Below are 15,220 nucleotides of genomic sequence, written 5' to 3'. Positions count from 1 at the left end.
GGCTGTGATGAGACAATCAGACAGAGGCTAGGGGCTTGGGAGACCCACTCAGAGGAGAGGTGTCCAGGAGGAGAGTGGGTCAGAGGATAGGGACATAGGAGATGGGGTCAGAGGTGGGACAAGCAGAGCAGGGAGGGTGTTGTAGGTAAACCGGCAGAGGACAGGGGATGCAGGTTTGTAAGAAGACGGGGCCTGAGGAGGAAGTGTGTCAGTGACAGGAGGGGGCACAGGGCATAGGTCACAGGATGGGATCAAGGAGGCAGGTACACCTGTAAGAATCACTTTCCTTTACTGACCACCTCTCATGTGCTACACAGCTTCTCCCCTTGACACCCCAGCTTCACAGCCCGTTTTACAGATAGGAGAACAGAGGCCAGGAGGGACAACCACTGGCTTGAAGTCCCGGCCCTGACAGTAGCCACACCATGCTGTGGCTCCAGTCAGTTCTGGCTGACTCCAGATCCCACGCTCCCGACCACTGAGCCATCCTGCTCCAGGTGTCCAGGGCGTGGAGGGGGTCCAGATGTTGGCGGGAGGGTCCCTCAGCACTCGACACCGTAGCGGTCGAAGTGGCGCAGCAGCAGGCCGAGCTGGAGGTGCACGGTGCCACCAGCAGTCGTGTGCAGGCGGTAGCGGTCAGCCCCGCTGTAGATAGTGTCCCCGTGGAGCAGCTGTGGCCCGCCACCCACGAAGGCCCGTGCCAGCTGCTCCCGCCAGCTGCCCAGGGGCCGCCACGTGGGGCAATCCAGCTGGTGGGTGCCCGGGCTGCTGGGCACGTGGCAAAAGCTGTAGCCAGCAAGCTGGCAGCGGCCGAAGCTGTCCTGGGACCACACCTGGAGATGGAGCCGGGGCCAGCCTGTGGGGCAGGAGGGAGCAAGGACAGCAGAGATGGGCATGGCCCAGCCTGGCACAGGCCCAGTTCAGCAGCTCCTGCTTCTGGATCCCACGGTCCTGACACCCACCGGAGACCCCAGCCTGTACCCCCCCCCAACCCGGGTTCTGCCCCAGCCACCTCCTTGGTTTTCCACCTCCTAATCCAACCCCACGTAACAGCCAAAGGGATCTTTCTAAATCCATGTTCCCTTCTGCTCCCTTCCATGGCTCCCAACACCCTCAGTATAACATCCAACCCTCTCAGCCTTCAGGGTCCTTCATATTCGGCCTCCATGACATCCCTCTCTCTGGCCTCCTCTTCCGTGTCCCCATCTCAGGGTAGCCCCACTGCTTTCCCAGTCCCCAGATTAGCACACTGGGTCTTGTCCTGGACAGCCCACGCCCCGTCCTGTACTCCTCCCTGGACTGGGGCCCTCTTGTCTTCTCCAATGCCCCTTCCACCTGGCAGCCAGGAGCATCTTTCTCCCCCTTCCACAGGTTTCCCAGCGTCCTCAGGAATACGGCTCTGCTCCTTGGCCTGATAGTCAAGGCCCTTAGAGACCCAGCCCCATCTCACCCGGCATTCTGAGCCCCTCCTCTGCGCCAAGCCCTGTTCTAGCGGCTGGGGATCCAGCCTGAAGGTGGCAGACAGAAATTCCTGCCCTTTCGAAGCTGACATCTAGACAACCAACAGTCAATATGTAAATTATAGGGTACGTCAGCTGGTGATGAGTGCCTGCAGGAAAATTAAGCAGGGGAGGGAGGGGTGAGGATGTAGTTTTACAAAGGGGTGGTCCAGAAAGGCTTCCCTGAGGTGACATGTGGAAGGTAGTGGGCTACGCAATGCTACACTGGGCACTGAGGGAAGGGGCGTGCCGAGCAGGGGAAACAGCCAATACAAAGGCCCCAAGGTGGGAACGTGCCTGGTGGGGCCAGTGGGACTGGAGTGGAGGGAGAGAGGGAGGAGGTGAGAGCCAAATAGCACAGGGCCCTGTCATCCATGCGTTACGGACTGAACTGTGTCCCCTCAATATATGTCTTGTAAATCCAAGCCTTTATGCCTGGGGTAAAGAGCTCTGGTGGCACAGTGGTTAAGTGCTTGGCTGCTAACCAAAAGGTCCGTGGTTTGAACCCACCAGCCACTCTGCCAGAGAAAGATGAGGCTGTCTGCTTCCATTTAGATTGTTGTTATTAGATTACAGCCTTGGAAACCCTATGGGGCAGTTCTACTCTGCCCTAGGGGTCAATGTGAGTCTGAATGGCAGCGGTTTGGTATGCCTGTGGTTCTAATCCTGTTTTGGAATGTATTGTCTTTGTTACGTTAATGGAACAGATTGGCGGTGTGTGTATTTAGTCAGTCTCTTTTGAGATACAGAAGAGATTAAACAAGCAAGCTAGCAAGCAAAGATGGGGGGACACTGGTGTCAAGCCACATGGAAACTTCTAAGGAACCAGAAAGGGGAAGTTGAAGAGACAAGGACCTTCCCCCAAGGACCTTCCCCCAATGCAGAGAGAGAGAGAGAGAGAGAGAGAGAGAGAGAGAAAAAAAAACCCTTCCACTAGAGCCCAGGCCTAACTCTGGGAAAATAAAATTGTCTGTTAAAGCTGTTGGGTCTCAATACTTCCGTTACAGCAACACTAGAGAACCAGGACATCACGGAGGACTTTGGCGTTTACCCTGAGTGGCATGGGGACCAGGGGAGGGTTCTGAGAAGAGCAGGGACATGATCTGACTTAGGTTTTCACACGGTCCGCGGGCTGCACTCCGGTGGAGCCGGAGGCAAACAGGCAAAGGCTGCTCTAACGGTGCCAGTGAGCTAGCCGGACGGGAGCTGGGGAAGACGGTCTGAGACGTCATGGGATTCACGATGAAGCCACAGCTTGAGCTGACGGAGCTTCTAAGCTGATGGACACAATGCAAGGATGAGACCAGAGCAGGCAAGGATGACAGCAGCACTGGGGGACAGAGTTGCCTGTCTCGCCCTGATGATAAATTCATCATCGTTCACTTGGCAGCCAGAAAGAGCTTTGAAAAGCAAAATGCGGCTTGTCCATTGCGTGCTCTGGCTTTCCAGTGCCTTAAAATGGACTCGGCCCCTCAGCCTGGTATTCAAGGCCCTGCATGGCCGGTCCCCTGCCACCTCACTCCCTGCCACCCTCCCACTCTCCCTCAGTCCTTCAAATGCCCCTGGCTCACTCTCCCTTTCAGCTTTCCATAGCTCTCTCTACGAACTCTCTTCTATCCCTCTGCCTCATTAGCACCTACTGGCCCTTCACATCAATGCTCAAAGGTCCCCTCCTCCAGGAAGTCCTCCCTGATTTCTTCGACAGAGTCAGGCACCTCTTGTGAGCGCTCATGGACCCCTGGGCAACTGCCCGCGCAATACCAGCCTTGTCCATGTGGGCTGTCGCTGTGGGGAGACAGGTCTGGGGCTATATCTCAGTCACTGATATCTTCCTGGCATCACTGAATATAGGCGAGGCACAGGGCAGGCACTTGGTCAGTGTTTATGTTGTTGAAATAAATGGCACATCTGACTAGGCTATTTCCCTGGCCTGGAATCGTGCGCCTCTCCAGTAACCCCAATTTTCCACCAGGGCATGTTTTCTGACACCTCTCCTCCCCCGTGTACTTCTCTCTCCCCTCTGGGCCTCTGCTCTCAAGCTGAGGGCGCCCCCTGAACAGCAGCGGCCCGCCTTCACCTGTCTCTGTCTCTGTCATAAACCCCTCTCCTCACTGGAGGATAAGCTTTCTACTTACTAGAGATTCTCTCCTTCCATCACTTCACTTGGAAACCATCTCCCCTCCCACCCTGGCCCCCACCTTCCCACCTCTGGCTTTGCCCCAGCTCCTCACACTTGGGATCCCCTCACAGCCGGCCTGGGGATGCCTCAGGTCAGCCTCTCCCCAGGGCCAGGCAGGGCTGGGAAAGGGGCCCAAAAAGATACGAGTGCAGGGCCAGGACTTGATGTTCTCATCCCAGCAGTTCGGGTGCCATCAGCCCCCCGCCCCCCAGCCTGGCCCAGGACCCATGCCCGGAACCTACCTTGGAGGCCTTTGGTGGCAAAATGTAGGTCGATGGGGTGGGACCAGTAGGCCGTGTCCCCCACTTGGGGCGTGTCCACCTGCGTTTGGCCCTCCCGCACGCCTGACAGGAGCTTCCACGCCGCCCCTGCGGGGAGAGCCGGGACACTGAGATGGAGCGGGAAGGGCCAATGCCACTAGGGCCGTAGGACCCCATTTCTCTCCAGCATTTGGGGGCAGAGGTTACAAAAAGAGGACTCTGAAATCAAGTCTAGGTTCAAATCTTCACCCCCCTCTGTGACCTTCGGCAAGTTACCTTTCTTGGCCTCAGTCTTCCCATCTGTAAAATGGGTGTTGACGATAAAGCAGCCCTCATAGTTTCATGAGATTAAATGAGCTAACACCAAGCACTGTGGACAGGCACTGTGAGTGCTGGCTATGTTCGGAGGCCTAGGCTAAGGACTAAGCTGAGACCAAGAGTATTCTCCATGGGCGCAGCATAAAGGGTGCGTAGTAACAGCAAAAATGCAGAGTCCTTTCTAAACGCCAAATGCTGTGCTAAGCACTTTAGCTAATGAATTTAATCTGTCCCCTGGGACTCTTACTTTGCACCCTGCCCACCCCACCCCCAGCTCTCAGACGCTCACTGTGGTCCACAGGGCTCTGCGGGCTGGCCCAGGCCCACTTCCCTGCCCTCATCTCCCATCACTCCCCCCTTCCACACCCCTGCTCTAGCCTCACTGGTCCCATTTCTGTTTCCCAACGTGCTGAGCTCCTTCCCACCTCAGGGCCCTTGCACTGGCTGTTCCCGCTGCTCCTGGATCTCCCCGTGACTGGCTCTTTTTCATTCTTCAGGCCTCACTAAGAGCCAATTCCATAGAGGGGCTCTCCCTGACACAATGATCCAAGACTCAGTCCTGATCACAGCATCCTGTTTCTTTTCTTCCCGGCGCTGACCACTCACTCAGTCACTGTGCTCACTTCCCTGTCTGCTTGTTTATCCCTGTGTCCCCTGCTGTGAGCTCCAGAAGAGCAGGGCCTTTATGGATTCCAAAGCCCCATGTTATGGACCAAATTATGTCCCCCCCAAAATAGGTGTTGTAAATCCTAACCTCTAAGGCTGTAGTTATAATCCCATTTGGGCATGGGCTGTCTTTGTTATGTTAATGAAGGGCAGTGTAGGGTTTATTTTGTGTCAATCTCTTTTTCTATATAAAAGAGATTAAACAAGTGCACAGAGCAGAGATGGGAGAAGAGATGCTAAGATACAGAGAGAGCTCTAAGGAACCAGGAAGCAGACGCTGAAGAGACAAGGACCTTCCTCCAGAGTCGACAGAGAGAGAAAGCCTTCCCTAGAGCCGGTGCCCTGAATTCGGGCTTCTAGCCCAACCTGTGAGAAAATAAATTTCTGTTTGTTAAGCCCCTCCACTTGTGGTATTTCTGTGACGGCAGCACTCGATGACTAAGACAGCCCAGCTCTTGGTCCACAGAAGGCCCTCAATAAATACCTGTTGGACAAAGGATCTAAGAGGTAGGTGCTAATATAATCCCAATTTTACGGGTAAAAGAATAGGCTCTGCTAAGGAAAATCACTTGGTCATTCATTCCATGAACATTTACTGAGTGCCTACTATGTGCCAGGCACTTGGGGCAGACCAAGGCTCCACAGAGGAGCTGGATTCAAGGCTCAGCTCTGACTGTGAAGCCCAATTTGACTGCCTCTGAGCTCTCTGCTGGAGCAGCCCCCTGCCCCTAGAACTCCCTTCCTGAAGTCATCAAAGTCACGTTAGTCACCTTCCCTGAACATCGAGTGAGTGAAGCGTCAGGCATCGAGCCAGGATCTTCACATACAAGACTTCTCAACAACTTCATGAAGGATGGGTATCATTCCCACCATACAAACGAGAAAGGAGTTCTGGTGGCACATTGCCTAAGGCATCTGACTGCCAACCAGAAGGTTGACTGTTCAAACCCACCAGCCGCTCCATAGAAGGAAGACTGGGTAAGCTACTTCTATAAAGAGTTACCTCCTTGGAAACCCAATGAGGGTCAGTGAGTCGGATCGCCTCGACAGTAGTGGGTTGGATTTGGTTTGCAGAGATAACTTAGGCGACAGCACCTGCCCAGGGTCACAGAGTAGATGAGTCGCAGGGCCCTCACTGAAATCTGACTCCAGAGACTGTCTCTCAGCCATTCAGCTGGAGGATCCTCATTTCTCAGGGAAACTCAACCAACCCAGCTACCACTGAAATGACAAAGGACCCAGAGCCTAAAGGGATGGCAATGACAACAGCCACATTAATTTCATGGGCCAGGCTACCCACACCAGGCTTTACAAACAGGAACCACATCAAATTCTTCTCAGACCCAGCAAACATTCATTGAGCACTTCCTGCCTGCCAGACCTGGTTCTGAGAGCTGCAGATATTCATTGAGTTCTCCTAACCACCCGATGAGGTAAGTTCTGCTATTGTTCCCATTGTTCAGAGGAAGAAACTGAGGCAAAGAGAAGGACCCGAGGTCATATAATTAATAAGCAACAGCTGGTTTTGAACTGAGACAAGGAATCAGAGGCTCAGAATTCAAGCCCCAAAGCTACCAATTAACAGGTGGAGTCAGGATTTGAACCCAGCTATGATGGCCTTGGAGCTCTGGTGGCATAGTGCCTAAGGCACTTGACTGCTAACCAAAAGGCTGATGGTTCAAACCCACCAGCCACTCCTCGGAAGGAAGGTTGGGCAATCTACTTCTGTAGTGATACTGCCTCAGAAACCCAAGGAGGGGTTGCTATGAGTCGGGGCTGACTTGACTACACGTTAACAACATGATGGCCTGTGGTCCTAACCACTACGCATACTGCCTCAAATGGGGAGGCATCAAAATTGAGGGCCTTGGGGTTCCCTCTAAGCCTGTGTGGATGGGTGTGGATCACTGCCACTTCCGACCTTCTCCAAGAGAACTGTGAATACCAGTGGGCTCTCCTCTATAAATCAAGCATGGAAATTTTCACTCTGCAGCAAGAACTCAATAAACAGAGACAGTTAACCAAAGAATTATTATTAAGTTGGAGAAGAGTCCCAGGGCATCCCTGAGAGTGAAGTCCAAATGGGGGGGGTCTGGGCTGCCTAGAGTTTTGAAAATTGGAAGTGTGGGGCTGTCTAGCGTATAGTCCCACATCTTTAGAAGCTGTGTGTTCATAGGGTGGGAGTCAGAGCCCCCAGGGCTAGAATATGAAGGGAGCTGGACACTCACGTGGACAGGGAGTGTGGTCTGGGCTGAGTCCCCAGAGAGGATGGTGAGGCTCAGGGATTGGATCAGGGGGTCAGGCAGGGAGCATAGGGCCTGTGGGTACAGGGTCTTGGTGGGGAAACAAACAAGACCCAGGAATACCTGTGTGGACGCCCCACTTGCAGAAGAGGCTACTTTCTGAGAAACCGGTGGCCCCCACGATTTGCCCAATCACGTGCACCTCGGCCATGGCCCTGGGAAGGGAAAGATAATAATCACAGCCCTGTGAGGTATTATTTTCTTCATCCGACAGGGAAATTGAGGCCCATTGAGTAAATGGTGGTGCTAGGATTCCAAGCCGAATGTGTCAAACCCCTGAGGCTGCGCTCTTAACCCCGTCTCCCCAGGGAGAACCTGGGGGAAAAAGCGGCTGTTGAGCTGAGTAACTGGAGTCCAATTCCGCCCCACCCCAAAATAATTTACTTCCCCTCCTGCTCTGGTAGCATCGTGCCTAAGGTACTTGACTGCTAACCAGAAGGCTGGCGGTTCAAACCCACCAGCCACTCCTCGGAAGGAAGGTTGGGCAATCTACTTCCTTAGTGATACCGCTTCGGAAACCCAAGGAGGGGTCGCTATGAGTCTGACTCCAAAGCACATAACAGCTGCTCAGTCCAGCGGGAAGTCCCGCCCCAGGCGTCTCAGGCTCCGCCCACAGACGCAAGAAGGCCGCCTTCCAGCGTCAGCTCGGCCTCAAGCTCCACGAGTGGCAAGCCTTGTAATTGCTTCAGCCTTACCTCTCAGAGCAGCGCATGCGTTATTCCGACCTTAGCGCGCCTAACGGTTAAGAACCAGAAAACCAAACCCACTACTGTTGAGTCGATTCCGACTCATAGCGGCGAAAGCGGCACCGGGGATTGTAGTTCTTGAGTCTGACCTGTCCCTCTCTCCGCGGGCGCTGACTTCCCAGGCCTCTCCCAGCACCTTCCGAGCAGCCGGAGATCTGAGAGACCAACCCCTTTGCTGCAGTGCCCGCCTCCGGGATCCCCGGTTGTTGCTAGGGCAACAGCAGTCTCTACCCCTGGCCTAGCACCCGCCCTGCGAGCCGCTAATTGGTGTTAGCCGTCCTCGGTGGGCGGGGCAAGTCTGAGACAGACGTTTTCTCCTCCTTTCTCGTTCGGGTTTGAGAAAACAGCGTCTATCCAGCAGCAGCGAGAGGTTCCGCCATTGGGGGCGTGGGTAGGTAGCTGCCATCTTGAGTGTGTCTGGAATGGTTTGAGCGCCCTTTCTTTCAGAGACCCTCCTAACAAAATAAGCAAATCCATTGAGCACCCCCCATCCAGGACTACAAATTAGAGACTTGAGCCAAGGACGTGGGGGAATCCCACCCCTGACATTGTGTGTGCATCGCCCTGCCTCACAACTGGACAAATCTTTCCTCATTCAGAGAGGTTTCTTCCGTTTTTTAAATTCTCCCTGGCCCCTTGGGAACTGATAAATTAAGTCTCAGTAATAATGCTTACTGCTAAAAATGAGCAAGAGGGGAGAGAGGAATGGTAAATGAGGAACTGATGCCCCATTACATGCAGAAAATTCCATTATTAAAGATTGAACTCTGTTCTGTAGCCCCGCCCATCTACGGATTTTTATTTCATCCGTGTAATGGGCACATGGAGAGTGGTCCAGAATCAAAAGCACTCGTGCAGGCTAAGTTTCAGAGCAATTGCTTTTCCCACCCTATTTCTAAGTCTAATTGAATCTTAGACCCTTGTTTCTTCAGCCCAAATCAGGAGTCCGGCCAGAACTTATTTTCCACTTTTAGCAAAACTGAGTCTTTTGAGTCCCTAACTCAAAATTATGGAGAAGTAGCATTTCGATATAAAATTTACATGAATAAATGCAAAAAGGGTGTGGCATTGTAATCTTCTGACCTCCTCTAACTTCACCAGGGGGAGAATTACCATCAACAGCCCGAGGCTGATATATGAGGCCCAGGTCAGACATGCCTGTACCCTCCAACCTTTCTTTGCAAGGGCCACACAGCACTCTCACACAACACTCATGATTATGGAATTTATTAGGGAAGTAACAATTCAGGATCAGAAACAACTCAGGATACAGTTCTTCAATCAGACAGCTTCTTCTCAGCCATGGCATAGGCACACTTCTTTCTGGCCTCAGCCTCTGCCCTGCTCCAACAGGTGTTATAAAGCTCTTTTGGATTTGCCAATAGGTGCCCAGAGAGGCATCCTACTCTACCAGCAAGTTTCCTGCTTGAAGGCACTCAGTTTTCTCATTCAGTGGGCTGGGCAGCCCACCCTTTGTCTAATGCTAGTCTCTTGGTTCTATTGCCTTGGTCTCTCTTGGTCAAGTAGGTTCAATGCAGGGATCCCGGACCCAAATGATAGGCTCTACTCCTGTTTTTTCTTCCTTCATTGTAGTGAGATGCCCCTTTTGGCCTCTGGGATGGCTCATTTTAACTCTAGAGAGATGGTAAAACTGACCAATCACCATGTTAATGTTCCATACACTTTATTTGCATGGTTGCACCCCCACAAGGGCACCATGTACCTTATTTCTATTATTGGCAAGCTGTACAGTTCCCTTAGTGGGCCATAACTCACTGCTGTCGACTCGGACCCAACTCATAGGAAACCCTCCTTGGGTTTCTGAGGCTGTAAATCTTTACAGAAGTAGATCACCCTGTCTTCCTTCTGCGGAGCAGCAGATGGGTTCGAACCGCTGACCTTCCAGTTAGCAGTCAAGTCCCTTATCCACTAAGCCACCAGAGCTCCTAAAATAATTCGATAGGATACTATTTCATTAATAAACATATATTTAAAGCTACCATTTATTGAGTGCTTCCTGTGTGCTGACCTGTGCTGACTGGTTTACATATGTTATCTCCTTTAATCCTTACATACAACCTACAGGGTATCAGCCCTGTTTGAGAGAGAAAAAAAAAAAAAATTTATTGTGATGTGAGTGAAAGTTTATAGAGCAAATTCATTTTCCGTACAGTAGTTCATACACATTTTGTTTCATGACATTGATTGTAACCCCCCACAATGTAACAGGTCTCTTTCCACTTCCTCCCTGTAGTTACCTCTTCCCTGTGTCCTTTCCCATGCATTTCTGCCCCTGAGCTGTCTCCCTGTGCAAATACTGCCCTTCTGATCTCCCATGATTGATCCCTCTAAGGAGTGTATCTACCTGATGTAAATGTTCACCCTGTCTACTGTTTGGCTGGAAGCCATGGGAGTGAGTTCAATTCCAGACCTGGAGGGTAACTAGGGGCCATAGTCTTGGGAACCTCACCAGTCTCTATTAGACCAGGCCTGGTCTTTTTTTATGATTTTGAGTTTTGTTCCCCATTGTTCTCCCACTCTATCCAGGATCTCCTGCACTGATCCCTTTCTGAATGGTTTGACAGTGGTAGCCGGGCACCATCTAGTTCTTCTGGTCTCATGGTCATATAGGCTGGGGTTCGCATGATCCACTAGTCCCTTGGACTAATTGTTTCCATACGTCTTTGGTTTTCTTCATTCTTCTTTACTCTGGATGAGGAGAGACCCATTATTGCACGTAGATGGCTTTCAAGCTTTCAAAACCCTAGTCTAGGTAAAAATTTCTTGCCTTAAGCCAAATGGATCTGTGTGACTCTGTCACTAAATCTTAGGTTCTTAACCTCTCTGCTATCCTATCTCTTGGATATGGGTCCCCCAATTTGATACTGATTGTGGGTAGGTGTCATCCTAGCCCTACTTTCCCCACCATCTAGACATCAAGTGTTGTCAATGTTCCATCTTAATTTTTTTTTCCAATGGATTCTTTCCCTACTGCTTAATATCTAGTAAATAAGTTGCCCTCAAATTGAGTCCAGCTCATGGCCATCTCCTGTGTGTCAGAGTAGAACTGTGATACACAGGATTTTCAATGGCTGATGTTTTGGAAGTAGATCTCCAGGCCTGTTTTACAAGATGCCATCACCAACTTTGTGGCAGCAGGTGAGGAAATTAAGTGTTTGGACCCCCCCAGGGAGCTCTGGTGGCATAGTGCCTAAGGTACTTGACTGCTAACCAGAAGGCTGGCCGTTCAAACCCACCAACCACTCCTTGGAAGGACGACTGGGCAATCTACTTCCCTAGTAATATCGCCTTGGAAACCCAAGGAGGGGTCGCTATGAGCCGGGTCCGACTTGACGGCACATAACAACAACAACAGGGACTTCTTGATTAATTTTGTTGTTGTTGTTGTTGTTATGTGCCCTCGAGTCGGCCCCGACTCATAGCGACCCCTCCTTGGGCTGCTGAGGCAGTATCACTACGGAAGTAGATTGCCCAAATGAACCTCACAGGTTAACTTCCTAGATGTAAGTCTTGGCTCTACCCCTTCTTGTCTTTTAGCCTCTCAGTACCTCAGTTTCCTCATGTGTAACATGGGAATGAATGATAGTACCCATCTCATTGGGGTATTATAAGGACTTAATGAGGTAATGTACAAACCTGTTCTAAAATATGCCCATAATTCTTTGACACTCCTCCTTCAATGCCAAAAAAAAAAAAAACACTATTGCCATTAAGTCAATTCTGACTCATAGTGACCCCGTTAGGTTTCCAAGGCTGTAAATCTTTATGTAAGTAGATTGCCTCATTGTCCAACTATGGAGCAGCAGGTGGACTTGAACTGCCCACCTTCTGGTTAGCAGCTAAATGCCTTACTTACTATGCCACCAGAGCTCCTTCCTTCCTTCAATGGGTGGAGCCTAGTTTTCCTCCCTTGAGTGTGGGCTGGACTTAGTAATTGGCTTCTAACCAACAGAACATGGTAAAAGTGTTGGTGTGTGACTAACAAGACTAGGTCATAAAAGGAACTGAGGTTTCCTCCTTATATTATTTGCCAGGGCTGCTATAATAAAAGAATACAAAGTGGGTGACTTTGAATAACAACAATTTATTGTCTCACAGTTCTGGAGGCTGGGAGTTTGAGATTAGGATGTGTGTCAGCTGTGTTGATCCCTTTGAGGCTTTGAGGAAGAATCCGTTCCCTGCCTCTCTCCTCGCTCCTGGTAGCTCCCGACATTCCTTGGCTTGCAGCTGTGGGGTCACACTTGTCTGTTCTCTTTTAGAAGGGACATCACTCCAGTGGGACTAGGATCTACCCTACTCCGGTATGACCTCTTATTAAATGATAACATCTTCAAAGACCTTATGCCAAACAAGGTCATGATCAAACAAGGTCATGGCTTAGAACTCCAACGAATATCTTTTTGGGGTACACAATTCAATCCATAACACCCCTGTGTCTCTCTCATGGACTGCTTACTCTGAGGGAAGTCAGCCACCATGTTGTGAGGACAGTGAATCAGCTGGTAGACAGACCTTAGTTGAAAAGAATGGAGGGCTTCTGCCAACAACAAAAACCATGGGAATGACCCATCTCAGAAGCAGAGCTCCTAGTCTTGATCAAGTTTTCAGATGACTAGCCCTGGTCAACATCTCAACTGTAACTTCATGAAAGACCTTCACCTAAAACCACCCAGCTAAGCTGGTGCCAAATTCCTGACCTACAGAAACTCTGTGAGATAATAAGTTCTTAATGGTTGTAGCCAATAAGTTTTTGTTTTCCCCTGAGGTAATTTGTTATGAAGCAATAAATAATACACATATGTAATGAATTTGGAAGAGTGAAAACACTAAAAATATGTTTGCTATTATTGAAGACTTTTATTGTTGTTTTTACTGAAATAGCATCTTTTACACACTGTTTTATACCTACGAACTCTGGTGTTCAATGGTTAAGGCATTTGGCTGCTAACCCAAAGGTTGAGGTGCAAACCCACCAGCTGCTCTGCAGAAGAAAGATGGGTTTATCTGCTTCTGTAAAGATTTACAGCCTTGGAAACCCAGTGGGGATCTCTATGAGTCAGAATCGACTACATGGCAATGAGTTTGTTTTTTGTTTTTTACACTTAGTGATATAGTTCTTGAAACTTATACATAGCAGTATGTAAAGATCGATTTTTTTAAAAAAAGGATATCTTATGTACTGAAAAATGCAAAAATCGGAAGTGAACAGGTTGATTAATTTTCACAAACTAAACACACTTGGTAACCAGAACTCAGCTCAAGAAAAGAACATGACCAGCTGCTCCCAGCATTGCCCTCATGCTGATAATTCCAGGATGTTTCCAAAGGTAGCCACTAGCTGGACTTCTAACAACATGGATCCATTTTGCCTGTTCTTGTACTTTACATAAACAAAATCATACAGGACGTACCTTTTGTGCCATCCATCTTTGCTCACCATTTGGTTTGTAAACACCACCCACGCTGTTGTGTGTAGATTAGAGCTTTCATGCGCACAGCTGCAGCGTTCCCCTGTGTGAAGATGCTACTATTTAACTACCCATCCTACTGTTGACGCAAATTCACCTTCTTTCGGTGGACGTATGTCACATGTAATAGAGTTGGAGTGGAATTTCTGAGTGATGGGATATGCTCAGCTGTAGTAGAAACTGCCATCAATTTTCCATTGAACTCACTTCCATTGACAATTTTGTCATTGAACCCATTCCCACTCCTACTGGAGGCATCTGAGTGTTCCCCTCCTTCATATCCTCACCAACACTTGGGATTGTTTTTCTTTTTCATTTGAGCCATTCTGGTGGTTGTGTACTGGTATTGAATTGTGGTTTTAATATTTGTATTTCCCTAATGACTAAAAATTGAGAACCTTTTTTTATATATTCATTGTTCCCTCAGATGTCTTCTTTTGTGACACCTCTGAGTCTTTTGCCTGCTTTTGTGCTGTTGTCTTTATTATATGATTTGGAGGATATATATATGTGTGTGTGTGTGTGTGTGTATGTGTATATATATATATACACGTGTGTGTATATATGTATGTATATATGTACATATGTGTGTGTGTGTGTGTGTGTGTGTATAAATACCATGGCTTGTGTCAGGCACCTTAGTCCTCAAGGAGACATCTTTGCTCTTCAGCACTTGCAAAAGCTCTTTTGGGACCAATTTGCCCAGTGCTATACATTGTTCGATGTCCTAACTGCTGCTTCCATTGGTGTTGATTGGAGAACCAAGTAATGTGAAGTCTTTGACAACTTCAATCTTTTCTCCATTTATCATGATTCTGCTTGTAAGTCCAGTTGTGAGGATTTTTGTTTTCTTTACATTGAGGTGCAATCCATACTGCAGACTGTAGTCTTCAATCTTCATCAGTAAATGCTTCAAGTCATCCTCACTTTCAGCAAGCAAAGTTGTGTCGTCAGCATATCACAGGTTGTTAATGATTCTTCCTCCAACCCTGATGCCACACTCTTCTTCATATAGTCCAACTTCTTGGATTATTTGCTCAGCATACACATTGAATAAGTATGATGAAAGGACACAACCCTGATGCACTCCCTTCTTGACTCTAAACCATGTAGTGTCCCCTTGTTCTGTCTGAACAGCAACCTCCTGCTCAAAGTACAGGTTCCTCATGAGTACAATTAAAGGTTCTGGAATTCCCATTCTTCTCAATGTTATCCATAATTTGTTATGATCCACACAATCAAATACTTTTGCATAGTCAATAAAACACAAGTAAACATCTTTTTGGTATTCTTTGCTTTGAGCCAAGATCCATCTGACATCAGAAATGATATTCCTTGTTCCATATCCTCTTCTGAATCCAGCTTGCATTTCTGCAAGTTCTCTGTCAATATACTGCTGCAACCATTTTTGAATTATCTTCAGTGATTTTACTTGTATGTGATATTAACGATATATTGCTTGATAATTTCCACATTCTGTGGGATCACCTATCTTGGGAATGGGTACAAATATGGATCTCTTCCAGTCAGTTGGCCAGGTAGCTGCCTTCCAAATCTCCTGACAGAGCTCAGTGAGTGCCTCCAGTGCCGCATCCATTTGTTGAAACCTCTCAATGGGTGTTCTGTCAATTCCTGGAGCCTTGTTTTTCGCCACTTCCTTCAGTGCAGCTTCAACTTCTTCCTTCAGTATCATTGGTTCTTGCTCATATGCCACCTTCTCAAATGGATGAACATTGACCAGTTCTTTTTGGTACAGTGAC

General features: G+C 49.0%; 1 protein-coding gene across 1 annotated transcript; it reads right to left on the bottom strand.

Annotated features, from left to right (window-relative positions):
- Positions 1–542: 542 nt before the first annotated feature.
- Positions 543–7,376, bottom strand: B9D2 (B9 domain containing 2). Its single transcript, XM_007942959.1, has 3 exons — positions 7,289–7,376; positions 3,921–4,046; positions 543–856 (listed from the first exon to the last, which is right to left on the bottom strand). The coding sequence occupies exons 1-3, from the start codon at positions 7,374–7,376 to the stop codon at positions 543–545; spliced, it is 528 nt and encodes a 175-aa protein (XP_007941150.1).
- Positions 7,377–15,220: the final 7,844 nt, after the last annotated feature.

The sequence above is a fragment of the Orycteropus afer genome, unplaced genomic scaffold, assembly GCF_000298275.1.
Source record: "Orycteropus afer afer isolate SDZICR_OR568_19922 unplaced genomic scaffold, OryAfe1.0 scaffold00099, whole genome shotgun sequence".
NCBI classification, from domain to species: domain Eukaryota; kingdom Metazoa; phylum Chordata; class Mammalia; order Tubulidentata; family Orycteropodidae; genus Orycteropus; species Orycteropus afer.
Note: the sequence above shows the minus strand (reverse complement) of the source record. Positions and strands in the feature narration are given on the sequence as shown.